Source organism: Nelumbo lutea, chromosome 6, assembly GCF_056320005.1.
Source record: "Nelumbo lutea isolate HS-2025 chromosome 6, American lotus-T2T, whole genome shotgun sequence".
Taxonomy (NCBI): domain Eukaryota; kingdom Viridiplantae; phylum Streptophyta; class Magnoliopsida; order Proteales; family Nelumbonaceae; genus Nelumbo; species Nelumbo lutea.
In genome coordinates this window covers 37,321,441-37,346,801 of record NC_142689.1, presented here as the reverse complement: position 1 = coordinate 37,346,801, position 25,361 = coordinate 37,321,441, and the positions used below count along the sequence as shown (strand labels likewise).

Below are 25,361 nucleotides of genomic sequence, written 5' to 3'. Positions count from 1 at the left end.
CCAAACATCTGAATGAACTAACTCAAAAGGACTCAACATACGACTATCAACTCTAGGACTGAAGGAAACCCGGTGGTGTTTCCCATACTGGCACGACTCACATTGCACAGATGACAGACTAGTCAATGATGGAATAAGAAGCTTGAGAGCTTTAAGAGATGGATGGCTGAGTCTACAATGCCACTAAAGGGGAGTAGGAGGTTTGAAGCGCAACTGTAGAGCCTCCATCGTCAAGATAATACAATCCGCCAACTTTATGCCCTCCACCAATCTTCTTCCCCGTTGTTAGATCCTAAAAAACACAAGATGAAGGGTAAAATGTGATAGAACAATTGAGAGATTTGGTTGATTTGCTAACAAATATAAGATTAAAAGGAAACTTTGGTACATATAAGACAGAAGACAAAGGTAGAGATGCAGTGGTAACATTACCAATACCGTAGATGGGGGAAGTAGATCCATTAACAAGGGTAACATTATTTGATGTAGAGGTTGGAGAAAGGGAGGAAAACACACCTGGAGTCCCGGTCATGTGATTAGAGGCTCCAGAGTCAATTATCCAGGGTGAGGGTTTGGATGCTAGGCAAGCTATACCTGAATGAGCAAGGGTGGTAGTGTTCTGATGTGTAGTGGCCTGAAGAAATCTCTTATACTCCTCTCTGGGGATACTCATCATTTCCCTCCCAAAAGTAGTTGTGACTGTAGAAGATACTAGATCAATTGGTGGAGTATCACTGACTTCACTACCACCAACAGCTGCATGATTAGCCCATGTGGATGGTGGGCCATGTAAATCATAACCAAAATTAATTGTGTGTCCTTCTCTTCCACAGTGTGTGCACTTCCTTGTTGTGCTCCCCCTTCCTCTGTCACGACCTCCTCCACTGGTACGACCACCCATAGGATTACTCCGGCCCCCCTTAACTGTACGGCCACCTCCTCTCTGCCCATAAGAACCACCTCGAGTACTAACCGGTGCTAATCTTTCTGAAGTTGTGTTACTCTCTGAGGGGCTAAGAGAAATCCTATGGAGACGAGCAAACACTTCTTCGAGAGTCGGGAGAGTAGATCCTCCCAATATCTGTGCCCTGACCGGTTCATACTTTGCTTTTAGTCCCACCAAGAACCGCATAACATCTGTGGTTAAGGGATGATGGACGTTAAGTTCATTCCAATGATTTCTCATGCTGGCATAATATTCTTCAAGAGTCTGATTTCCCTGCTACAAACTGAAGTATTCTTGATAAAGCTGATAAACCCTTCTAGTATTGTCTTGTCCCGAATAGAGTTTCTTTGCATGTTCCCAAATATCTTTCGTTGTATCTAAAAATATGAAGTTAACACAGATTTTTTGTCTCCATACTGTTCCATAACCATGTCATGATCTGAGCATCATCTTGCTCCCAATCACTAAACCTCGGGGGTTCAGCACTCAGTTTCTCCTCCCGTACATGTTTCACTTTCTTCTTGGCCTTCAGAAACACTTCCACCGACTTGGCCCACGGAACATAGTTTTCATCGTTGAGTTTGATGGATGTTATTTGTACACTTAAAAAATCAGGAGATATCATCACACTCGATTTCTGGTCACCACTTGAATCACCAACCGATGCCATAGCACTCTACGAAGCTGGTCACGAAAACAAGTTTCAGATACTGCACTACTGCCCTTCTACTTCCACACCAACACACTTAAAAGTCACCACTAGCCTGCCCTAGCATGCATTCGGCCACTGTGAACACTAATCTGCACACCGGCAGATTTAAAAACGCCCAGAATCACTCTTAAAACTGTTCATTAGAGGGCAGACCACAACCACTACACCCACTCAACCACCGCAGCTGTCACATATAGTGACAGCAGTTCTCACACAGACAAAACCTTGGATTTCTTGTTCACTCAAACTGCTATAGTTGCCTACTGTCACCAGAACCAGAAATCTGGGTTAGTTCACAGTCCTCTAACCCAGATTTCTCACACCATAAAAAAAGGTTGCTGCAGAACCCTTACTGTCATGAAACCTTCTTCTTCTCTAACCCAGATTTCTCACGCCCAGAAAAAAAAAAAACGAAAATGAAGGAGAAGGAGAAGACAGAAGGTTGCAGTCGGCTTCTAATACTGGCGCTCTGATACCATGAAAGTGTTCAGTCAAACAGAGAAGAGAAGAGAGAGAAAGAAGAAAGAAGAAGAAGAGGAAGAAGAGGAAGAAGAGGGAGAGAAAGTGTCGAAATAGTTAGACACTTCATCTAGCCCAGTGGACCATATACTTGCATTTGAAATTATAAGATACAAAAGACTGAAATGCCCCTGCATGTGAGGAGACATACAGCCAACATAATACATAAAGTGAAAAGACGAAAATGCCCTCTTCTAACTGACTCTAACATATAGATATAGAAATAGATATGTATGTATGTACGAGAGAGAGATAATTGTGGTGAAAAACAATACTTGTGTGGACCATCTATATCATTACAGTTAAAAAGATGGTAGTTATAAAGAAAAGTTGCAAATCACACCTGCACACTAAATAGACAATAAAAGGAAGAAAGCTGGCCCATAAATTCAGGCACACTAAATGAAAACATAACATACTAATGACCCAAAAAATAAGAAAGGATTTAGGCGCATTCAGCCCATTATCTCTATACTCCCCCTCAAGCTAAGTATATATATATTAATCATGCCCAACTTGCTCACATAGCGTTGTAACCTTACCTTAGGGACTCCCTCGGTCAAAACATCTTTTAATTGTTGCTCTGAGGCAATGAAAGGAAGGCAGACCTCTCTTGATGCCATTCTTTCTCTTATGAAGTGTCTGTCTACTTCAATGTGTTTTGTTCTATTATGCTGTACCAGGTTGTGAGCTATGTTAATAGTATCTTGATTATCACAATACAACATTAAGAGCTTATCATAAGTGATGCCCATTCTTTTAAAAGGGATCTAAGCCACAAAAACTTTGAAACTCCATGTCCATGGCCCTATATTCTGCCTCAACTGAGGATTTGGCTACCATAGATTCCTTTTTACTTCTCCAAGATACAATATTTCCTGCTACCATAGCATAGTAACCAGGCGTGTATCTCCTATCATCTTTATGGTCAACCCAATCAGCATCTGTATAAGCCTTCAACTTATGTCCATATTTAGTAAAGAGTACACGCTTTCCTAGAGTTCCTTTTAAGTAGCACAAAACCCTTTGCAGTAGCTATATGTGTGTCTTTGGAAGCATGCATAAGCTGATTGATTACACTCATAGCATGTAAGATGTCGGATCGAGTAGTAGCTTCCCTAAAAGTCTTTGAAACACTCCCCTGTTGGCCAAGGGCTCACCGTCATTAGCGGAGAGTCTATGATTGGCATTGATAGGAGTAGAAGCTAGCTTGGAACCAAGTTTCCCTATCTCTGGAAGAAGATCCAACACATACTTCCTCTAGGAGATGAAGATTCCCTCTTTGGAATGAGCAACTTCAATCCCCAAGAACGCCTCAATTCTCCCAAATCCCTAATATTAAATTCTGAGTTAAGGAATCTCTTAAGAGCATGAGCTTCTTGTGTGTCACTTCCAGTCACAAAAATATCATTAACATACATAATGAGGAAAATAACCTAGACTCCATCCTCTTCACAAAGAGGGTGCGATCTAACTGTGTCTGAGTACAATCAAACTGTAGAAGGGCAGCCAGGAATCTATCAAACCATGCCCATGGAGATAGTTTAAGGCCATAAAGTTATTTCTTCAATTTGCATACCTTGCCTTTCATCTCTTCCCCATACATGCCTAGAGGAAGGGACATATACACCTCTTTTGTCAAATCACCATTTAAGAATGCATTCTTCACATAAAATTGATATAAGGCCCAATCATAATTCATTGCCAAAGATAAAAGAATGCCACTGATGAGAAAGTCTCCATATAAGCTATCCCATATACCTACGTATAGCCCTCGGCAACTAGGTGAGCCTTGTACGGTTGTAGCTCTCAATTGTTCCATCAACATGATACTTATGGTATACCCCCACTTACATCTCGTAGAGGTAATGGGCCGAATGGGCCTTAGTTTCTTTGTTTTTCTTTAAGTTATGTTTATGACTTGTATTAGTAGGTAGTGGGCCTTAGTTATGGGCCTGTTTTCTTGTTTCTTATTGCTATCTTTAGTGATGGATGCCCTACTAAGGGCACTAATGTAATTGTCCTTATTTTTTACAACAAAAGAATAAAAGAGATCATTGGGGCTGAAGAGAGGTTTTAGAACAACTCTTTCTTCTTCCTTTTCTTCCATCTTCTTCCTTCATCACTTCCCTCTCTTCAATCTCCTTTTCTCATATTCAAACAATGCCAATCAGACCATACTCTGTTTGTGAAGAAAGGTGAAGGGAAAATTACAACTTTAATTGTGTATGTTGATGACATAGTAGCCATTGGAGATTGGAAAAATGAAATATAGAAGCTGAAGAAATTCCTAGCCACTTAATTTGAGGTGAAAGATCTAGGCCCCTTACGTTATTTCCTTGGGATTGAAGTTGTTCGTTCTAAAAAGGGCATCTTTATTTCCCAAAGGAAATATGTACTAGATCTATTAGAGGATACAAGCAAGTTAGGAGTGAAACCGGTTGATTCACCCATTGGACCCAACCATCAACTAGGAGACAGTCAGTGAGAATTTTTGAAAGATGTGAAGAAGTTCCAGAGACTTGTAGGGAGACTCTTATATTTGTCTATGACCAGACCTGATATTGCCTATGCAATGGGTGTCCTTAGTCAGTTAATGCATAACCCTAAGACATCTCACTTTGAAGCTACAAAAAGAATCCTTAGATACCTTAAGTTCCTAGGAGCTGGTTTTCTATTCTAGAAACATGGGCATTTGAAGGTGCAGGTGTATGCAGATGCTGATTGGGCAGGGGCAATCGATGACAGAAAATCTACCAGTGGGTATTGTACCTTTGTGGGGGGGGGGGGGAACTTAGTCACCTGGAGAAGTAAGAAGCAAAGTGTAGTGGCTAGATCCAGTGCTGAAGCAAAATACAAAGCTATGTCTCATGGAGTTGCTGAAATCATGTGGATAAAAAATTTGTTAGGAGAGCTGGGTTTTGCAGTTAACAAACCTATGTCACTCTACTGTGACAACAAAGCTGCTATCAATATTGTTGCTAACCCAGTCCTCCATGATAGAACAAAACATATTGAAGTGGACAAGCATTTTATTAGAGAAAAACTTGTAAGTGGAGAAGTGTGCACATTCCATATGTCAGTTTAGAAGAACAACTTGCAGACATCTTCACGAAGGGCCTTCATCATGTGCGGCATAATAACATGTGACAAGTTGGGCATGATTGACATCCATGTCCCAACTTGAGGGGGAGTGCTGGAAGTTTCACTTTAATTTTTATGTTTGTATTTTGCTGAGTTAGGGTCTGTTTGGTCTAGTTAAAGTAGTTTTTTATCTTTGTTTATGTACTATAACTTTAAGTAGGGGCATAAGGGTCATTTCCCTTTTAATTATGGTCGCCCTATATATATTAATATAAGCTGGCGCCGCCAGCTAGTTTTAGTTGACTTCAAAACATTCTCTTCTCTTCTCCCTTCTCTCCTCTCTTTCCCTTCTCTTCTTCGTTATTTCTCCTCTATTTTGTTGTTAATATAGAACAACTCTCTCTTCCTTTTCTTCCCATTCTTCTTCCTCCATCACTTCTCTCTCTTCAATCTCCTTTTCTCCTATTTCTTTTCTTTTAATTCAGATTATTGCAGGTGTTCTCATCCTACAGGCTCCTCCCTAGTAGATAAGTCTATACAATACCCAAGTGTTGTTCTTATGTAGTGCCTCTATCTCAGTCCTCATAGCATCCTTCCATTCTGGTTTAGATAAAGTTTGTTACAGACTTGGTATTGGTTGAGATAAAAAAGGCTAGGAAGGAATAATAGGAATGGGAGAGCATGCTAGGAAAGATGTTTACAAATGCAGTGAGTTGTACTAGTCCTTTTACCCTTTCTTATAGCAATAGGTAAGTCAAAGTCTGGGAAGGGAGGTATTGGAGTAGGTGGTGAAGGATCTATTCTCTCTTCAAGAGTTGGAAATGTCTGGGACTTAATTGGGAATGGGGGAACAACCTATTCACGCCTTAACCTTTGCCTTTGGTACCACCTCTAGACAATAGGATGAGTAATAAAAACTAGGGGATGAGCAAGTGGAGAAGGAGCAATAGGAATTGATGAGCTAGGAGGACTAGATCGAATTGGATCAAATGGAGCCACACACAGTTCAACAAACTTAACAGGGACCGGAAAAAGGAATAGAGAAGCAAACAACTCAATGGAATTCTCCCCCTTAAGAATTACTATAAAAAGAAATTGACTTAGCAAATATGACATCTATGGAAACAAATTGGGTGGCACTAATAGGACCAAAACAAAAATAACCCTTCTTTGTGGAGGCATAACCAAGGAAAATACATTTCCAAGCTTTGGGTTCAAATTTGTGTCTCTAAGAGCTAGGGATGTGAACATAACAGGTACAACTAAAGACACATAATGGAATGGAAAAAACATCTATATTAGGACAGAGGACACCAAAAGGAGATTTGAACCCCAAAACTCGAGAAGGCATGAGGTTAATGAGATAGGTAGCTGTTATAATGACCTTGCCCCAAAATTTAATAGGAGCATGGGAGGCAAAAAGAATACTCCTAGCTACTTCCACAACATGGTGATTTTTCCTTTTGCTACTTCATTTTGTTCTGGACTATGGGCAAAAGAACTTTGATGGAAAACCCTAAATTTTTGAAAATAAGTTGTAGGATCTTTCTCAAAATATTCCTTAGATTTATCTAAGTGGAATATTTTGATGCGATGCCAAACTTTGTCAATACAAATTCGTTTAACTGCTATACAAGTTTTGGTACTTTAGCACGGGAAACATAAGATAAAGCCATGTATAATGAGAGTAATCGTCAATAAACAAAATAAAGTATTTATATCCACCCATGGAATTGCTGTACAAGTTTTGGGGTCCGTTTGGTTAGTAGTTGGAATCAGAATCAAAATCCTTCGAAGTCGGAATTGGAAAGGTTTATTCCCATAGTCTGTTTGGTTTAAACAGGAATCATAATGGGAATTGGAATCAATTGGAATGAGATTTCATTCCCAAGGGAGGGAGAGGGAACGCCCATTCCCTCAAATGGGCGAATGTCATTCTACCAGGAATGGGAATGGGATTCTAATTCTGCCCAACCAAATAGTTGGAATCAGAAACAATTCCATACCTCTATTCTTGTGAACCAAATGGGCCCTTGGTACTTTAACAAGAGGACATATAAGATAAATCCATAAGTATAACGAGAGTAATCATCAATAAGCAAAATAAAGTATTTGTATCCACCCATGCAAAGGATGGTAAGGCTCCCCCACACATTAGAGTAAACAATATGAAATGGAGAAACAAATCTTTTATTACTCATTGGGTAGGAGTTTCTGTAATGTTTTTGTTGTAGTCTATTTAATTGTTACTTTATAGTTGCTGTTAGTAGGTTGTCCTCTTAAGATATTGTTAGTTAGTTATTTTTCCTTCTTTTTTTATTAGTTTGTCTCTAGGGTGTGCCGCCAGGGGCATACTTGTAATTTAATTCTTTTTATTAAGTTAATATAAATAGTGAACTGGCGGCCGCCAGAGAGGTCAGTTCTTTTTCTCTCAATTGTATCTTCCTGTCCTTCTCTTTCTCTCTCTCTCTCTCTCGTCTCCCACTTTCCATGAATGATTACATGGTATCAGAGCAAGTTTTTGGGCTGTAAAAGAATTTCGGTCTCTCCTATTTTGAACTTGCTCCACATCTCTTTTCCTCCTTTAAATTCTTGGACGTGGAAGACAGAGAAACCCCAACAGACTACTAGCAGCACCTCCTTTGGGTTCTTCCTTGGCCATAATATCAAGGAATCCCTAGTAGAAGAAGGGTGATGCAGATAGACTCCCTTTCTTCTCTGTTCGATGCTGTGAAGTCAATTTCTAGTTGGCACCTTCGTACAGGTGCTGGACAGGGTATGTGTTCTTGTTTTTTGTGTTTTGGCCAATGCTGTGAGGGCCTTATTCCTTGGTTCTATACATTCGTTTGGATGTTGGTTTGTTAGACTGTATGGGCTGTAGTCGAACTGATAGTAATGTCTACCTTGGCTGTGTTGGACTGATTACCGGGCTGGTTTAATGACTGAACCATCACAGAGTTGATTTCAGCAGTTTCTTGTTTTCTTTTCCACATCCTAGAAGTAATGAGGGGTGGTATTCTGTTTTGTGGCTGTTGTGTAGTTGTGTGGGATTTGGATTGTTTTCAGCAGTACTCTATGGCAAATTATGAATCAACTTCATCGGGGGTTACACCGACCCGCAGCACAGCTGGTATGGGAGGTGAAAACATGATGTTTCCCATGCCCATTACCCCCTTAAATGGTCTAAACTACCTGGAGTGGGCTAAAAGTGTAAAACTTTATGTAATGGCAAGGGGAAAAGCTGGTTACATAAATGGAAGGGTGAAAGAACCCAAGAGTGAGACAGCTGAACATGATAGGTGGGACCAAGAAAACAGTATGGTGATGTCTTGGCTCCTTGCAGCCATGGAACCTGATGTGAAGAACTTTATGTGGGCAGACACCGTTAGTGAGATCTGGGAACAGGCCAAAACTACCTATTCTGAGCAAAGGCATTATGTCAAAGTTTACCAGTTACAAGCTGAATCCTCAACCTGTAAACAGGGAAATCGTAGTTTGTCTTCCTATTATTCTGCCCTTACTTCCATATGGAAAGAATTGGATCATTATCAGGCTATAGAGTGGAAATATGATGACAATTTTAAGGCCTACAGGAAGTTGGTTTCTCAGCAGTGTGTGTTTGCCTTCTTGTTGGGACTGAACCTTGCCTATGAATCTTTGAGAGTTCAGATCCTAGGAAGCAAAGAGTTGCCGTCGGTTCACGCGGTATACTCCCTTGTTCATTCGGAAGAAAGTAGGCGGAGTGTGATGGTTACAATTGAGGGGGAGCAACAAGTTGCTTTGGCTGCGATGAATAATAACAACATGGGAAAGAAAAGTGACACCAAGAAGACTGATGATAAAGACAAGTTGTTTTGTACCCACTGTCGGCGTTCACGGTGTACACGTGACACATGTTGGGACATTCATGGGAAACCCAAGTGGGCAGTAAAAAACCAAAAACAAGGTAAAGGTCAAGGTCAGAAGAAGATGAACACAACATAGAATGCAGCACATGTGGCAACCCAAGATACTCAGGTTGCTGGTACTACCTGGGACCACCTTAATAATTCTGACCCCAAGGAAGATATAATGAACTCCTTTAGAGAACACATGGAGTCTTATGGTAGGGCTTTGCGACAAATGGATAGCTCAGTCACTGGTACTCCTACTTCATTTGCATCTACATCAGGTAATACGACTTCTGCATTCCGTGTCACTCCCACGGGTTCCCCTTGGATCATTGACTCAGGGGCCTCCAACCACATGACTAGTAAGCCGAACTTGTTTCAGACTTATAGCCTTTTGTCAGGAAGGGATAAAGTGAGACTTGCGGATGGCTCATTTTCCTCCATTGCAGGCCAAGGACCAATATCTCTTTCCCATGGCCTTAACCTGAATTGTGTATTGCATGTCCCTCAATTTCCTATAAATTTGTTTTCAATTAGTAGTATCACGAGCTCTTTAAACTGTAGTGTAACCTTTTTTCCTGGCTCATGTGTTTTTCAGGACCTAACTTTTGGGTGGACGATTGGTAGAGGGAGCCTAGTGGATGGTCTCTACATTCTCGACAATAAAGCTGGTCTCTCGGTGTCATCCTCAGAGTCACATAGTCAGTCAAATAAGAGTCAAATTTTTTTTGTGGCATAATTGATTAGGTCATGTTTCCTTTGAAATAGTAAAGTCTTTGTTTCTGGTTTTATTTAAGTCATGTTCAGTGTCAGAGTTCCAGTGTCAAACGTGTCAGTTGAGCAAACAATGTAGTACAACTTTTCACTCAAATAATAAAAGATAAAGTGTTCATTTTCATGTTGTGTATTCTAATGTATGGGGGCCTACTAATGTAATCTCTAAGGGCGGATATAAGTACTTTATCACATTGATCGATGACTACTCTCTCTATACATGGGTATTCCCTATGCGTAGTAGAGACGAAGTTCCAAAGATTGTGAAAGACTTCCAGAGGATGGTATTTACGCAGTTCCATGTTGAAATACAAATCTTCCAATCCAACAATGCAAAAGAATACTTCCATGGTGTGCTCACAGATCTATTCATAGGAACTCATGCACCAGAACACCACAACAAAATGGTGTTGCAGAAAGAAAAAATAGACATCTCCTTGAGGTAGCTCGCGGGATGATGTTACACATGAATGTTCCAAAAAGGTTTTGGATGAATGCTATACTTGCAACTGCTTATGTCATTGTAGAGAAGATGGGCCAAATGGCCCATAGGCTGTTTATCCTTTCTTATTTTTTTATGTTCTTTATTGTAATGGCCTTATTTTGGGCCTATTCTTTCTATGTTATGTTCTTTTAATTTCTTGCCCAACTAAGGGCCTCTTTGTAAATTATTCAAGTTTAACTTAATAAAACAGTGTTAAGGGGTAAGAGGAGAGATTAAGGTTCGAAAATCTCTTTCTTTTAATTCTTCATCTTCTCTTCCTTAGAAGAAGGATTTCTGCTGTTTTCTTTTGATTTCTGCATCTATTCTAAACAGTCCTCTATTCTCAAGGACTGTTTTTCTTCTTGGTATCAGAGCAGGCCTAAACTTGGCTTGGGCTCTCATATAGGTGTTATCCAGCCGACTACATGAGAGTTGTTCTTGGGCCGGAAGCTTCAGCTTGAGTCGCCTGGTTCTTGGAGGTCATTGGAGATTGAAGTAGGTGCCCAAGATTCAAATCTCTTGGAGAGTGGTCCGGTGATCAGGAAGAATCGGAGAAAAACAGGTCGGTTTCTGATTTAGAGTTTTAATTAGAGATTGAAAGTTGTGCTCAGTAGTTTTTGGGTTGCTTTTACTGTTCTGGACTATTGAAGTGTTCGAAGTTTCTTTGGAAACAGTACAACTATTCGGCTGTTCTTTTAGTCTGGTTTAGCCCAAAAATTTTTGGGTTGGTTTCATATTTTTCTGGACTGTCAAGTGGATGAAATACCTCTGAAATCAGTACTGCTGGTTATTGTTTCTCTTGAACTAGTTTTGGGCTCTTGTACGGACTGTTCTTTGCGCTGTTTTTTATTTTTGACAGTGTGGTCTTCTCTACTGCCCACTCTGTGTTTGTAAAAAGGTCTCTTCACCAGTATGGATTGTTCTCTGCCTTTTTTTTTCGGGGGGGGGGTATTGTTTGGTCAGTACCTGGAATTTTTGTTTAGAAAAGGAGGTTGGGATGGATGCTCAGTGTTTGGAGGTTTTCTGATTTTATTTCTTGAAGGCCGGACCAAGTTGGTTGGTATTCCGTGTGACTCAGATTTGTGGTACTGCTGCTTTGAGGCAGGCTTAACACAGTCCCTATTTCATCTTCATTCGGTGTTTTTTGTTTTGAAGTTGGTTGAAATCTTTTTGAAGTATTTAAATAAATGAACTCCTCAAAGATTGAAAACAAGAATGTTGCTGAATCCGGGCAGGTTCCGGGAACCTTTGTTGACTCTTTACTGACTGTGACCATAGTCAAGCTGGATGGAACTAATTATCTGGCATGGTCACAATCGGTAAAGATTCATATCTATAGTAGAGGAAAGTGGAGTTTTATCTCTGGGAGCAAGAAGGCTCCCTCAGAAGATGATCCATCTTATGAGAAGTGGATGCAAGAAAACTATACTGTTATTGGGTGGCTTGTGAACTCAATGCAGCCACAGATTAGCCAACACTATTTGTGAATGAATTCATCAAAGGAAATCTGGGATAGTGTTGCTGAAACCTATTCCCAAAAATTAAATGTGGATAGAGCTTACAAGTTGAGAAGTGATGTGAAGAATTTAAGATAGGGGGAGAAACCTTTAGCTGTATACTTCTCAACACTGAAGTCTTTGTGGCAAGAAATAGACTTGATAGAAGCTGTAACCTGGGACACCACTAATTATGCAGAGACCTACAGAAAACTGGTTGAAAGAAACAGGGTGTTTAAGTTCTTAATCGGACTAAACCCAGAGTATGATATTACAAAACAAAATATTTTATCCAAGGAGAGTGTCTCACTGTCACAAGCATATGCATTGGTAAGTAGTAAAGAGAGCAGAAGGGTTGTCCAGGTTCAAGGGGCTGGTCTAAGTGATCACTTTGCTAATATGGGAGTGAAACCCAAAGGGGTTGCAGGGACTCCTAGTGGCTCAGGGAAGAAAGAGGTTGTATGTGAGTACTGTAAAAGGCCAAAACACACTAAAGACAAGTGCTGGAAATTACATCCTGATCTTGTTCCTCTTTGGTTTCAGAAGAAGCATGATAATAAAAGGGCATGGAGTGCTAATGCAGCTGCTGGTCCAGATAGTGACAAGTACCATACTGAAGAGATGACCGCTTGTGCACAGTTAGCAGCCATGAAGCAGAATATGAGAAGTTTGGGAAGATGATCAGTCACCTAGAGGGTGTGACTTCTTCTTCCAACCCTTCAGGAATTTCAACCTCTTTTGCATTTGCTCATTCAGGTATACGGGCTTCTGCCAATCATGCAACCATTTCAGGTACTGTTAAGATCCCTTGGGTTATTGATTTAGGTGCTTCTGATCATATGACCAACCTTTCTACCGTGTTTGTTTCATACAATTTACTTCCTGGACGTGACAAAATCACCCTAGCCGATGGTTCTCTTGCCTCTATCTCCGACAAGGGAATCATCAAGGCTACAGATTCCTTGTTCCTACCTTATGCTCTTCATGTACCTAGACTAAATACAAATTTGTTATCTGTAAGTAGTCTAACTAAGTCATTAAACTGTTGTGTAACTTTCTTTCCTTCCTACAGTGTTTTTTAGGATCTGGAGTCTCGGAAGGTGATTGGGAGTGGCCATGAGGCGAATGGAATACACCTGCTTGATACTCCAGGACAATGCCCTGAACAACCTTGAAAAGCTGCTTTTGAGTCTATATCTACAGAGTCTATCAGTCGAGTTATGCTATGTCATTTTCGTTTGGGTCATCTTTCCTTTTTTGCATTGAGTCATTTATTCCCTGAATTTTTTAAGGGAATTAGTTTGTCCAGTCTTCATTGTGAGTCTTGTGAGCTATCAAGCATTGTAGAAACAATTATCCTTTGAGTAATAAAAGATCTTCTTCTCCTTTTAATATTGTGCACTTTGATGTGTGGGGGCCTTACCACTTACCCTCTATGGGTGGCTACAAATATTTTATCTTGTTTATTGATGACTTTTCTCGGTTTACTTGGATATTCCTGATGAAATCCCGTGATGAAGTTCCCAGACTTGTGAGACAATTCCATGAATTTGTCCTAACCCAGTTTGATACCAGGATAAAAAATTTCAGATCTGATAATGCAAAAGAATATTTTGAGAAGAACTTATCCTGCTATCTCTCTGACTTGGGGGTTATTCATCAAAGTTCCTGTGTTAGGACCCCATAACAGAATGATGTTGCTGAAAGAAAAAAATAGGCATATTGTTGAAGTTGCAAGAAGTATCTTGTTTGCCTCACATGTTCCTACAAAGTTTTGGGGTGATGCTGTTCTCACTGCTACCTACCTTATAAACCGTATGCCATCCAGGGTCTTGGGGTTTAAGTCTCCTTTTAGTCTCCTTCATCTGGACAAGGAGCCTTTTTCTATTCCTCTTCGTGTCTTTGGCTGCACTTGTTATGTACATATTCCTAGTGTCCAAAGACATAAATTTGAACCAAAAGCCCACAAGTGTATCTTCCTTGGTTATTCCTCCACACATAAGGGTTATTGTTGCTTTGATCCAAAGACCGGTACTCGATATGTCACAATGGATGTCACCTTTGATGAGCTTTCCTCCTTTTATGGTTCCTCTATGGATGGACATTGTCCAAAGGGGGAGGATTTGTCACAGGTCTTTGCTCTTCCTCTTCTTGTCCCAGTTGAATATTTTATTGAGTCTCTTCTTCAAATGAATCAAGGGAGGATCAATCATTCCACTCTCCCTGTTCCAGTGTTCCTCCCCCTTTACCTCATCGTCCTCTCTTTAATCCCAGGATGTATCAAAGGCAAAGATCTAGAAATGAGCAGGTTGTTTCCCCTACAACACATGAGCCTCATGCACTTCCTGTTATAGATGAGACAACAGGTACTGTTTCAGCCCCTTTGGAGCCATCCTTCCCTAACTTTGATATTCCCATTGCTGTTAGGAAAGGAAAAAGGAAGTGTACTACACATTGCATTTCCAAACACCTTTCTTATAGTTTGCTTTCTCCTTCATACTTTGCCTACCTTTCTTCTGTTGCCTCTAACCCTATTCCCAAGTCTGTGTCAGAAGCTCTTAATATTCTAGAATGGAGGGATGCTATGAGATCCGAAATTGGTGCCCTGCACAAGAATGACACTTGGGAAGTGGTTGATTTGCTTAAAGGGAAGGATCCAGTTGGCTGTAAGTGGGTCTTTACTATCAAATATCATGCTGATGGCACCATTGAGAGGTACAAGGCTAGGCTTGTTGCAAAAGGCTATACACAGACATGGGATTGATTATCTGAAGACCTTTGCACTTGTTGCCAAGATGACATCTGTGAGAGTTCTTCTATTTTTGGCTGCTCACTCTGATTGGCCACTTTATCAACTGGATGTAAAAAATGCATTTCTGAATAGAGAATTACATGAGGAGGTTTATATGTTTCTTCCTCCAGGGATGTATGAAACAGATATGAAAGGAAAGGTATGCAAACTGAAGAGATCTCTTTATGGACTAAAACAATCCCTTAGAGCATGGTTTGAGAGGTTTAGGGCTGCCCTTGTTAACTTTGGCTTTGTACAGAAACAGTCTGATCATACTCTCTTTGTGAAGAGGAGAGGGCTCCTAGCAGTATACCCGATTGTGTATGTTGATGATATTGTTGTGACTGGTAATGATGTTTCAAGAATTAATGATCTCAAATCTTTCCTCCATACAGAGTTTGAGATTAAAGATCTGGGGGAATTAAGATACTTCCTTGGCATAGAAGTTGCTAGATCCAAGGATGGGATTCTTATCTCCCAGAGGAAGTATGTTCTTGATTTGCTCTCTGAAACAGGGAAGATGGGTGCTAGACCAGTTGCTACTCCTATTGATATGAGTCAAAAACTCTCTGCTTCAGATGGAACATTGTTAGAAGACAAAGGAGTCTTCCAGAGACTTCTTGGAAAACTTCTGTATCTATGCATGACTCGGCCTGACATTGCATATGCTGTCAGTTGCATCAGCCAATTCGTGCATGCTCCCCGAGACACTCATATGGCAGCAGTAGAGTGAATTCTGTGTTATTTGAAGGGCTCCCCAGGAAAGGGAATTCTATTTGCCAAGCATGGCCATATGAAACTTGAAGCCTATCCTGATGCTGACTGGGCTGGAAACATTGATGACAGAAGATTTACTTTTGGGTACTGTAGCTTGGTGGCTGGTAATATTGTTTCTTGGAAAAGCAAGAAACAATCTGTTGTTGCTCGATCTTTAGCAGAAGCCGAATATAGAGCCATGGCACAAGGAGTTTCTGAACTATTGTGGTTAAAATCATTGATGGAGGAACTAGGAATTGAGCATGACAAGCCAATGATGTTATACTGTGATAATCAGGCCGCCATCAACATTGCTCATAACCCAGTACAACATGACAGAACTAAGCATATTGAAGTTGATAGACACTTCATTCGAGAAAGAGTGGCTTTGGGTGAAGTATGTCTTCCTTTCATCACCCCTGAAGGACAGTTAGCAGATTTTCTCACCAAGGGCATTCTCAAGGCAAAACTTCAGCATGATATTGGCAAGTTTGGCATGATTGACATCTATGCTCAGCTTGATGGGGAGTGTAGAGAAGATGGGCCGAATGGCCCATAGGCTGTTTATCCTTTATTATTTTTTATGTTCTTTACTGTAATGGGCCTTATTCTGGGCCAATTCTTTCTATGTTATGTTCTTTTAATTTCGTGCCCAACTAAGGGCCTCTTTGTAAATTATTCAAGTTTAACTTAATAAAACAGTGTTAGGGGGTAGGAGGAGAGATTAAGGTTCAAAACTCTCTTTCTCAGAACCCTTATTGCAGCCATCTTCTTCTTCAACTTCTCTTCCTTAGAAGAAGGATTTCTGCTGTTTTCTTTTGATTTCTGCATCTATTCTAAAAAATCCTCTATTCTCAAGGACTGTTTTTCTTCTGTCATCAATCGCATGCCCTCCAAAGTGCTGAACTACATGGCCCCTCATCAGTTGTTGTTCCCTCAGTCCCCTTTATTCTCCATTCCCATGAGAGTTTTTGGTTGTTGTGCCTTTGTCCATGATTTGTCTCCGTCTCGAGGTAAGTTAGACCCTCGGTCCATTCCTTGTATCTTTCTGGGGTATCCCTCTCAAAAAGGATATCGGTGCTTTGATCCCATTAGTCATAAGTTTTTTGTGTCTATGGATGTGTCCTTCTTTGAGTATGAGTCATTCTTCCCTACTTCTCCTCAGGGGGAGAGTAGTAGTGTGGAAGAGGAGAAGCAGGTCCAGGTCCACAAAGTCTCTCTTCCTTCTACTCCGGACCTTGCTCCCTTTCGTGTCTTCCAACGTACACGTCGTAGAGATCAGCAATGTGATAGAGATGTGGAGTAGCCAAGCATTGAGCAATCGACACCGTTAGACTCTCAGGAGGTAAGTCCAATCCCTATTGCACCTGTTGATACCCCCCTACTCCTATTGTGGATGACCTTGACATTCCTATTGCTCAACGAAAGGGAGTCAGGTCATGCACTACCAGACACCCCATTACCCATTTTGTCTCCTATGATCACCTTTCCCCCTTATACCGAGCCTTTCTATCTGCAGTTGATTGCATCCCTGTTCCCAGAAACGTTGCAAAAGCCTTAAAATGCCCCGAATGACAGATGCTATGAAGGAGGAGATTAATGCTCTTCACAAAAATCAAACTTGGGAATTGGTGGATCTTCCAAAGGGGAAAGATCCCATGGGGTGTAAGTGGGTGTTTATTGTTAAACACAAGGCAGATGGAACAGTTGAAAGGTACAAAGCAAGATTAGTAGCCAAAGGGTACACTCAAGTGTACGGGGTTGACTATGATGAGACTTTTGCTCCAATAGCTAAGATGAACTCAATTACGATTCTCCTATCATTAGCTGCTAATCTTGACTGGGAATTGCATCAACTGCACATAAAGAATGCTTTTCTGAATGGTGACTTAGAGGAGGAAGTATACATGGTTCAATCCCCTAGATTCTGTGCCAAGGGAAGTGAAAATAAGGTGTGCAAACTGCGAAAGTCCCTTTATGGTTTAAAACAATCTCCCAGAGCTTGGTTCAGTAAGTTTCACATGGCAGTTCAGCAGATGGGCTTCAAACAATGTCAGTCTGATCATACACTCTTTGTGAAGAGATCAGGAACAGGTTGCTGTATTGATAGTGTATGTGGATGATATCATCATTACTGGAAGTTGGAGTTTAGAAATACAAAAATTGAAACAATTCATTGCCTCTAAATTTGAAGTGAAAGATCTAGGTCCCCTGAAGTATTTCCTTGGAATTGAAGTCGCCCGCTCATAAAAGGGTATCTATATCTCTCAAAGGAAATACACCCTTGATCTATTACAGGACACATGCAAATTAGGTGCAAGGCCAACAGATACTCCCATGGATGTTGACTACAAGTTGGGTGATTGTCATGGTGAACCTCTGAAAGATGTGAAACAGTTCCAAAGGTTGGTGGGAAAGATGATTTATTTGTCCATGACCCGTCCAAACATTGCCTATTCAGTTGGGGTTCTAATCCAATTCATGCATTCTCCTGAGAAACCACACATGGAGGCAGCAGAGAGAGTTCTTAGATACTTGAAAAAATATCCTGGAGCAGGTCTACTATTCAGTAAACATAATCACCTAAAGGTGGAAGTCTTTATAGATGCTGATTGGGCAGGTGCTGTGAATGACAAAAGTCCACGAGTGGGTATTGCACATTTGTGGGAGGAAACCTAGTGACTTGGAAAAGTAAGAAACAAAGTGTGGTAGCAAGGTCAAGTGCTGAAGTTGAATATAGAGCTTTGGCACATAGGGTGGTTGAAGTCCTTTGGCTAAAGAATCTTCTAGGGGAGCTTGGAATTGTTGTTCATAATCCTATGTCTCTTTACTGTGACAACAAGGCAGCCATAAACATCGCCAGGAACCCTGTCCTACATGAGAGGACCATGCACATTGAGGTGGACAAACGCTTCATAAGGGAAAAATTGGAAAAAAGAGAAATTTGCATCCCTTATGTCAACTCCAAGGAACAAATCGCTGATGTCCTCACAAAAGGGCTTCCATACTCGCGGCACAATGAGTTACGTGACAAGCTGGGCATGATAGACATATTCAGCCCAACTTGAGGGGGAGTGTTGTAAGGCCTATTTAATTGTTACTTTATAGTTGTTGTTAGTAAGTTGTCCTCTTAAGATACTACCAGTTAGTTATTTTTCCTTCCTTTTTTATTAGTTTGTCTCTAATGTGTGCTGCCAGGGGCATACTTGTAATTTCTATTCTTTTTATTAAGTTAATATAAATAGTGAACTGGCGGCCACCAGAGAGGTCAGTTCTTTTTCTCTCAATCATATCTTCCTCTCCTTCTCTTTCTCTCTCTCTCTCTCTCGTCTCCCACTCTCCATGAATGATTACAGTTTTGATAGCTTAGAAGACTCACAATTAATCTGGACAAATTTATTCCTTTAAATAATGCTGGAAACAAAAGACTTAATGAAGAAAATGAAAGATGACCTAAACGATAATGACACAACATGACTTGACTGACTGACTCTCACACATGTGACCCAAAAGCAACTTTTTGAGGTGGTACTTGACTTTGCTCAAGCATGTCTGGTCCCATTCACCTCATGGCCACTCCCAACCATGGTTCAAAGTATCGATATGCCTTTGTGTATTGGCAAAGGCGTATCAGTACTTTGAACCACGCGGAAATATGTTTTTTTTTTTAATTTTTTTTTTGAATTTGGTTTTTTGGTAGTTTAATACCCATATTTTTCATTAGAAAATAGTGGGGTCTTGAAACACCTGCTAACAGGCGTATTGGGACCCAAAAGATACAATACGATACGCCTGATACGGGGTGTATCACATCTATTTTTTGAACCTTGCTCCCAACCGCTTTTTTAGATTTCATGTACTGAAAAACATAATATGAAGGAAAGAAGGTTACATTGCAATTCAAGGATTTTGTCAAGTTACTAACTGAAAGAAGGTTAGTATTAAGCTTAGATACATGAAGAACTAAATATAAAGTGAGGGAATTTGAGGTTCTAATGTCTCCTTTGCCTGATATAGGAGCAATAGAGCCATCAAGAAGGGAAGTTTTATCTCTACTAGATAAAAGTTGATATGAAGTAAATAAATGGGACATACCTGTCATGTGGTTAGAAGCACCAAAATCTATTATCCAAAGGATCCTATGATTACTTGAGACAAAAACATGATTCATAGTGTCATGAATACCTAAGTGGCAATATGCTGATGAAGGGTTGTTTCCTGAAGCAGGAGTTGTAGCAGCAAATTCTAGGCAGATGATGATGCGACCATACTTTTCATACTCTGGTAGTTGCAAGCTGTTCCCCCATAGATTTCTTATCATTGGACCCTTTCTCCACCTTAGACGAGGCTACATTAATATTGCCACCTCTCCTACTCCCATTCTTCTTATCATTGTTATTGGTCTTGAATCTTGGAGGTAAAAGCTTTGGGTGTAGCTTCCAACAAGTGTCCTTTGTGTGCTTAGGTTTCTTGTAGTACTCACACACCACATCTTTCTTCTTAGTGGTAACCCTTGGTTTTATAATTCATTTTAGCATTAGCAAGGTGATCAACTAGGGCTTTTGCAATTTGTACTTGTCTCCTACTCTTCTCACTACTAACCATAACATAAGCTTGAGAATTGAGATATGGATACCTAATCCTTTGCTAGAATGTTTTGTTTAACAGTATCATGTTTGGGTCGAGTCTAGTAAGGAACTCAAAGACCAAATTCCTCTCCACTAACTTCCTATGGGTCTTAACATATTTAGTGCACCCCTACACAACAGTCTCCATCAGATCAATCTCCTGCCAATGAGATTTCAGCATTGAGAAGTATATGGCTAAAGGCTTCTCACCCTATCTTAGATTATTCATACCCTTCTTTAATTTGTAGGCCATAGCAACATTCGATTTCTTGGAATAGGTCTTTGTAACACTATCCCACACCTCTTTTGTGGTATCCATCAACAAATAGTGTTGACTAATGTGAGGTTGCATGAATTTACCAGCCAATCTACAATTGTATAGTTTTCCTGCATCCGCCTTTCATAGGCAAGTTCTCCTTAGACTGATTCTTACTCCCAGTGATTTACTCCCATTTTCCTCTATTGCAAACATGGGTCTTAATTGATCAAGATCATGCTAGATAATTAGTTCCATCTAACTTCACTGATGTTACTACTCTAACAAAGTCTCCACAAACCCTCCTGGGCTAAACCTAGACTTCATAGGTTCTTTCGTCTCACCTCTAGTTTGCTGCATTAACTAAAAAGAAACAAATGAAAATAAAATTAGGGTGCTACTGATAAAAGAACACTACCCTATGGCCAAAACTACTCTTTAACCAACCAAAATTAGGGTTTTACTGGACCTGGCACCCCGAGAGAAAGAGAGAAAGTCTAGTCGCTCCTTCCTGGGACCCCAAAAACCTTTCCAACATAGATCAATCTCAATATTGATAAAAAAACTTCTATTCTTGCTCCAAGCGCCAGGTCCAATTTGTCTCTATATCCCTTAATCCCATTATCCAATTAGCTAGGGTTTTCGGGAAACTCTCCAAGAACCTGTCTTGGGCTTCAAACAAAGACTGTAATCTTCTCCAAAAACCTCCCCCAACTGGGCTGTATTAATTGTTAATCAATTAGCCAATCAATTCTCCATACACACTATGTACGGGTCTAAAAGAGAAAACTGAAGAAGGTAGGAACTTGTTTTGATACCAAGTTGCAAATCACACCTGCACAAGTTTGAAAAATAAAGCAAAAAGGAAGAAGATGGAAGAAAGAGAGTTTAGTAGAGGAAGAAGAGAAGGGAATAAAGGGAAGAAAGAAGAGAGTTGATCGAACCTCTCCTTAGTCTTGTAAATTAATTTTATTTATCTGATTTGTAAAGTTGTACAATGACAAGAGTGCCCTCAATATGGCAGCTATTAAATAGACAATAAACGGAAGAAATCTGGCCCATAAACTGAGGCCCACTAACTGAAAACATAACATACTAATGACCCACAAAATGAAGGACTAAGGCCCATTCTGCCCATCATCTCTGCAGAAAAGAAAAACAAAATTGAAGGGGTAGAACCCTTGATGGGACATAGAGAGAGCTGATGCTCTATTTTTCTTATAGAACTTGAGAGAGATAGAACAAAAGGAGAATACCATGATGAAGAGTATGAGTTAAAGCTCTACCACAAAAGGCCTGTTTTAGGTGATTGTAGTTTTATTCACATGTTAGAGAGATTTTGGGTCTAACTCCATTGTTGATTATGGTTTGGCAACCTAGAGGGCATCTGGGTCAGCGGACTTCAAAGTACCATGGGCCCCATGGAAGAAAACCCCAAATTTCGTGGAAACTTGTGAGTCTAGGATATGGTTCTTTTTTTACTTCCTCTCTATCTGCATCATACTTCTCAGGGAAAGTGACAGAATCTTAAAGCAAACAGTGTAAATTCAAGCAACTGTGTCCATCGTTTATGGCCCTTTGGCTAAATAATAAGTTATTGGTAGTTTAGTGCCCGTTTGGGAGGCCTTTCACATGGAAACTTTTGGTATTGCAAGGTGGGCCCACTTGGACAGCCTATAAGCAATGTTTAGTGTAAAATGCAGAAAGCCAAATTAGCTGTATTTCAACAAAAAATGGCTTTCCCATGAAGCTTCTTTTAGTGACTTCTCCAAAGAAGCTCAACGAAAGTGACTGAACCAACTTCAGCCACCCAATAATGGTAATTAAAAACCATGCTTGGTTGTGCACATGAACTGGTTGATCATGGAAATGGAGAAAGAAATCTAGTTTTGTTGCTCATATGCTGTTCCACGGGGACAGTTGTGTAGTCTTCATCTATGTCAATGTTCTAAAAAGTTTATGATGCTTATGCTTTGGGGTTTTCCTCCAGGCAAGGCTCAAGGAAAATACCTCAAGGCTCAACTTTGAGGCTCTATCCTGAATGTATGAGGCATATTCTTCTCATACTGAGATGCCTTATGTGTGCATTTGTATTGTAAATGTAAATGCATCTCTCTATGTGTACTGTGGTTATATTTATGCTTTTGACATAATTTAAAATCATTTGAGGTATTCTTTATCTTTAAGGGCTTTATTAGATGATTTTTAAGGATCTGTCTGCTTTGTCTAAAGTTCCTAATATTCTCAAGTTGCTTTTTATGTGATCATTTATCCATTTTATGCCTTTTCTACATAAAAAATTACTTGTGCATATTTCTGTACTTCCCCTCATTTTAGATTCATGTTTTTTTCCTTAAAAAATGTGGTAACTCATGAGGACTGATCCTCATCCCTTGAATCATGTGCCTCATGTATCTTAAGGTCCTAGTACATCCTCATGAGGCCTAAGCCTCATTCCTTGAAGTATATGTCATGCATCAGAATTTTTAGACACTGATCCATTTTAAACGTTATCTTCTTTCTGGTAGTTTCAGCTTCAAACTAGTAAGAGAGGGCCTCTTACAAAACATCTCTCTTTTTTTGAATATGGAGTTCATTCTAAAGTTGTCTTTTATTTTATTACTTCTGCCACTTGCTGACTCTAGTATCTTATTTTTTTATTCTTTTGTTGGAGATTGTAGCTTATTTTTAAACTTCTCATCTTTTATTCTTTCTTGATCCCTTCTTTGCTAATTAAATGCAGCACGGGACATAAGAGAGAGATTGTTCTTCAAAAGGAACTGGTATGGATTATGCATTTAAGAATGATAATTCTTCTAAAAGATTTGGTATGGCTTTTGCATTTCTACTTACTAAGATTTCTGGAGATGATATGTACTTCATATTGCTATGGAAGACAATAGTGTTCTGGGATTAAAATCAATTCAGTCCAGTTTCAAGTCAAACTACAAAATAGAACAAGTTCATTCCAATATAAATCAAAACTTGAATTCTGAAAGTCATTCCATCTTTGAATTTATTGATAACTTCTTATAGCACCCTCTAATGTAAAAGATTAAGATCACCCTCTTCACTGATGGAATCTTGGTAAGCCAAGTCAGTTTGGAATGTTCTTGAGCTTCCAAAAACCAATAATTTTTAGATCATCACTTGGCCCTAAGAATGCCCCATAAGAGAGGTTTGTATGGTCATTTCAGGTCAAACGTGAATGCATCTTCTGGAAAACAGGAGCCAAAAATGCCAAAATCATGGATTTGGTGAACCAAGATAGTGGTTTGAAGGAGGATACGGAAAGACTTGTTATACATGAATCACTCTTGCAGCTAGTCAGACAGAATCAGGCATGTGGTGCTCATTCAGAGTTGCCATCACCAAACATTGCTCTTGCACCTGCTCCATGTGGTCAGAAGATTCCTCTCTATGATATAGCCCATAGCAGGGCTGGGGATAAAGGAAATGACTTGAATTTCTCAATTATACCCCATTTCCCTCCAGATATTGAGAGGCTGAAGTTGATCATAACACCCAAATGGGTGAAGGAGGTGGTATCAACTCTTCTAGATACCACTTCATTTCCTGATCCAGATGCTATCAAGAAAAGAAACAGTTGGGCTGATGAACATGTAACGGTGGAGATTTATGAAGTTGAAGGAATACATTCTTTGAATGTTGTGATTCGTAATATCCTTGATGGTGGTGTCAATTGTTCCAGGCGGATTGATCGGCATGGAAAGACCATCTCAGATCTTATATTGTGCCAGCAAGTCATATTGCCTCCTTGACACTCGGTGCAACCTTTGATTGTTGCTTATTTGCTTTTTTTGATCAGTGGGCAGCATTTTCATTGTTTTGTATCTTGGAATGCTGTGTCCCACAAGATGAATAATGGCTGGAAAATAAGCTACCTGGGCATGAAAATATTATAAAACAGAAATATGTACTCATGGAAATAGTCTGCAGAATACTTGTATATGAGACCACATGTTTTTCTTTTTTTTTTTTTTAAATTTAATTTTCTGGCAAAATGTTTATGTCCAATTTTCATGCCTAATTCCACTTCAGGACAATGTGCAAGAAGATGCTTTGTTTTGAAGTCTATTTCCAAGTAGAACGGTACGTACTCCTGAAATTTTGAAGTTATAACATATATACTTGTTTAGAATCACAGTAAGAAAACGCATTTTTCTTTCTATAAATCTTTTGAAGAATACATTTCGTTCTGCTTTAAATTGAAAAGTTGGAATTAGATTTCTAGAGATGGCACTTGCTTGCAACTTTGCAAGTTGATTGTTCTATAGTGGAATAAAAAGTTGGCTTGGACTTTAAGCTCAGTTTATTTGCAGTGTGAATTTCATTTGCACTGGTGTAAATGCATGGGAGTGCAAATAGGCTGAGAATAAATCCTGGTTCACTTTTGTTTCATATTTGATTTGTTTGAGTAGTAAAATGAAGTCCCCATTTTATATGAAAGAGAATGGAGATAGAAGAACGGTCATTTGTTTTGGAGTGTGATAGGAAGAAAAATAATGTGGTTCCCACTTTACATGAGAAGAATCGAGGTAGAAGGAAAGTGGTGCAAATTTTGCATCAATTTTTGGGACGCAAAATTTGCACTGCCAGTGATTGCAAATAAAACAAGAAGTGAAAGTTTTATATCAGATAGGAGTACAAATCATAATTACAAATAAACATATGCAAAACTGATCTGGATGCAAAATTTGCACCCCCTCAGAGAACTGGATACAAAATCTGTATCCAGTTCAGATATTTGTAACTACAAAAAGAGCCTTGGTATGCTCGATTGCTGTCTTCATCTATCGGGAATTTGAATTGTAATACTAGTTGATTTAAGATCTTTACTGATGATATGGATTTTGCACATGTCAATGTTAATTTAACTTTTCAACCATGCCATGTTACAGGATTCGCAAGGCAACTCAATTAACACCTAATTTCAAATTAATGGTATTGTTTTAAAGCTGCAAATTCTGCTTGGAACTACATATATGTTGCTTGACATAGAGC

At 39.7% G+C, this 25,361-nt stretch overlaps 1 protein-coding gene across 8 annotated transcripts in view; it reads left to right on the top strand.

Moving 5' to 3' along the window:
- LOC148848588 (propionyl-CoA carboxylase) overlaps positions 1 to 24,374 on the top strand; it is a 48,845-nt gene extending 24,471 nt beyond the window's left edge. For all 8 annotated transcript variants that reach the window (XM_088951809.1, XM_088951806.1, XM_088951805.1 and 5 more), the window contains 2 exons: positions 23,080 to 23,119; positions 23,534 to 24,374. In XM_088951809.1, the coding sequence (XP_088807935.1) occupies positions 23,080 to 23,119; positions 23,534 to 24,118 (625 nt within the window). In that variant the 3' untranslated portion in view covers positions 24,119 to 24,374. The remainder of the gene's footprint in view (positions 1 to 23,079; positions 23,120 to 23,533) is intronic.
- Positions 24,375 to 25,361: the final 987 nt, after the last annotated feature.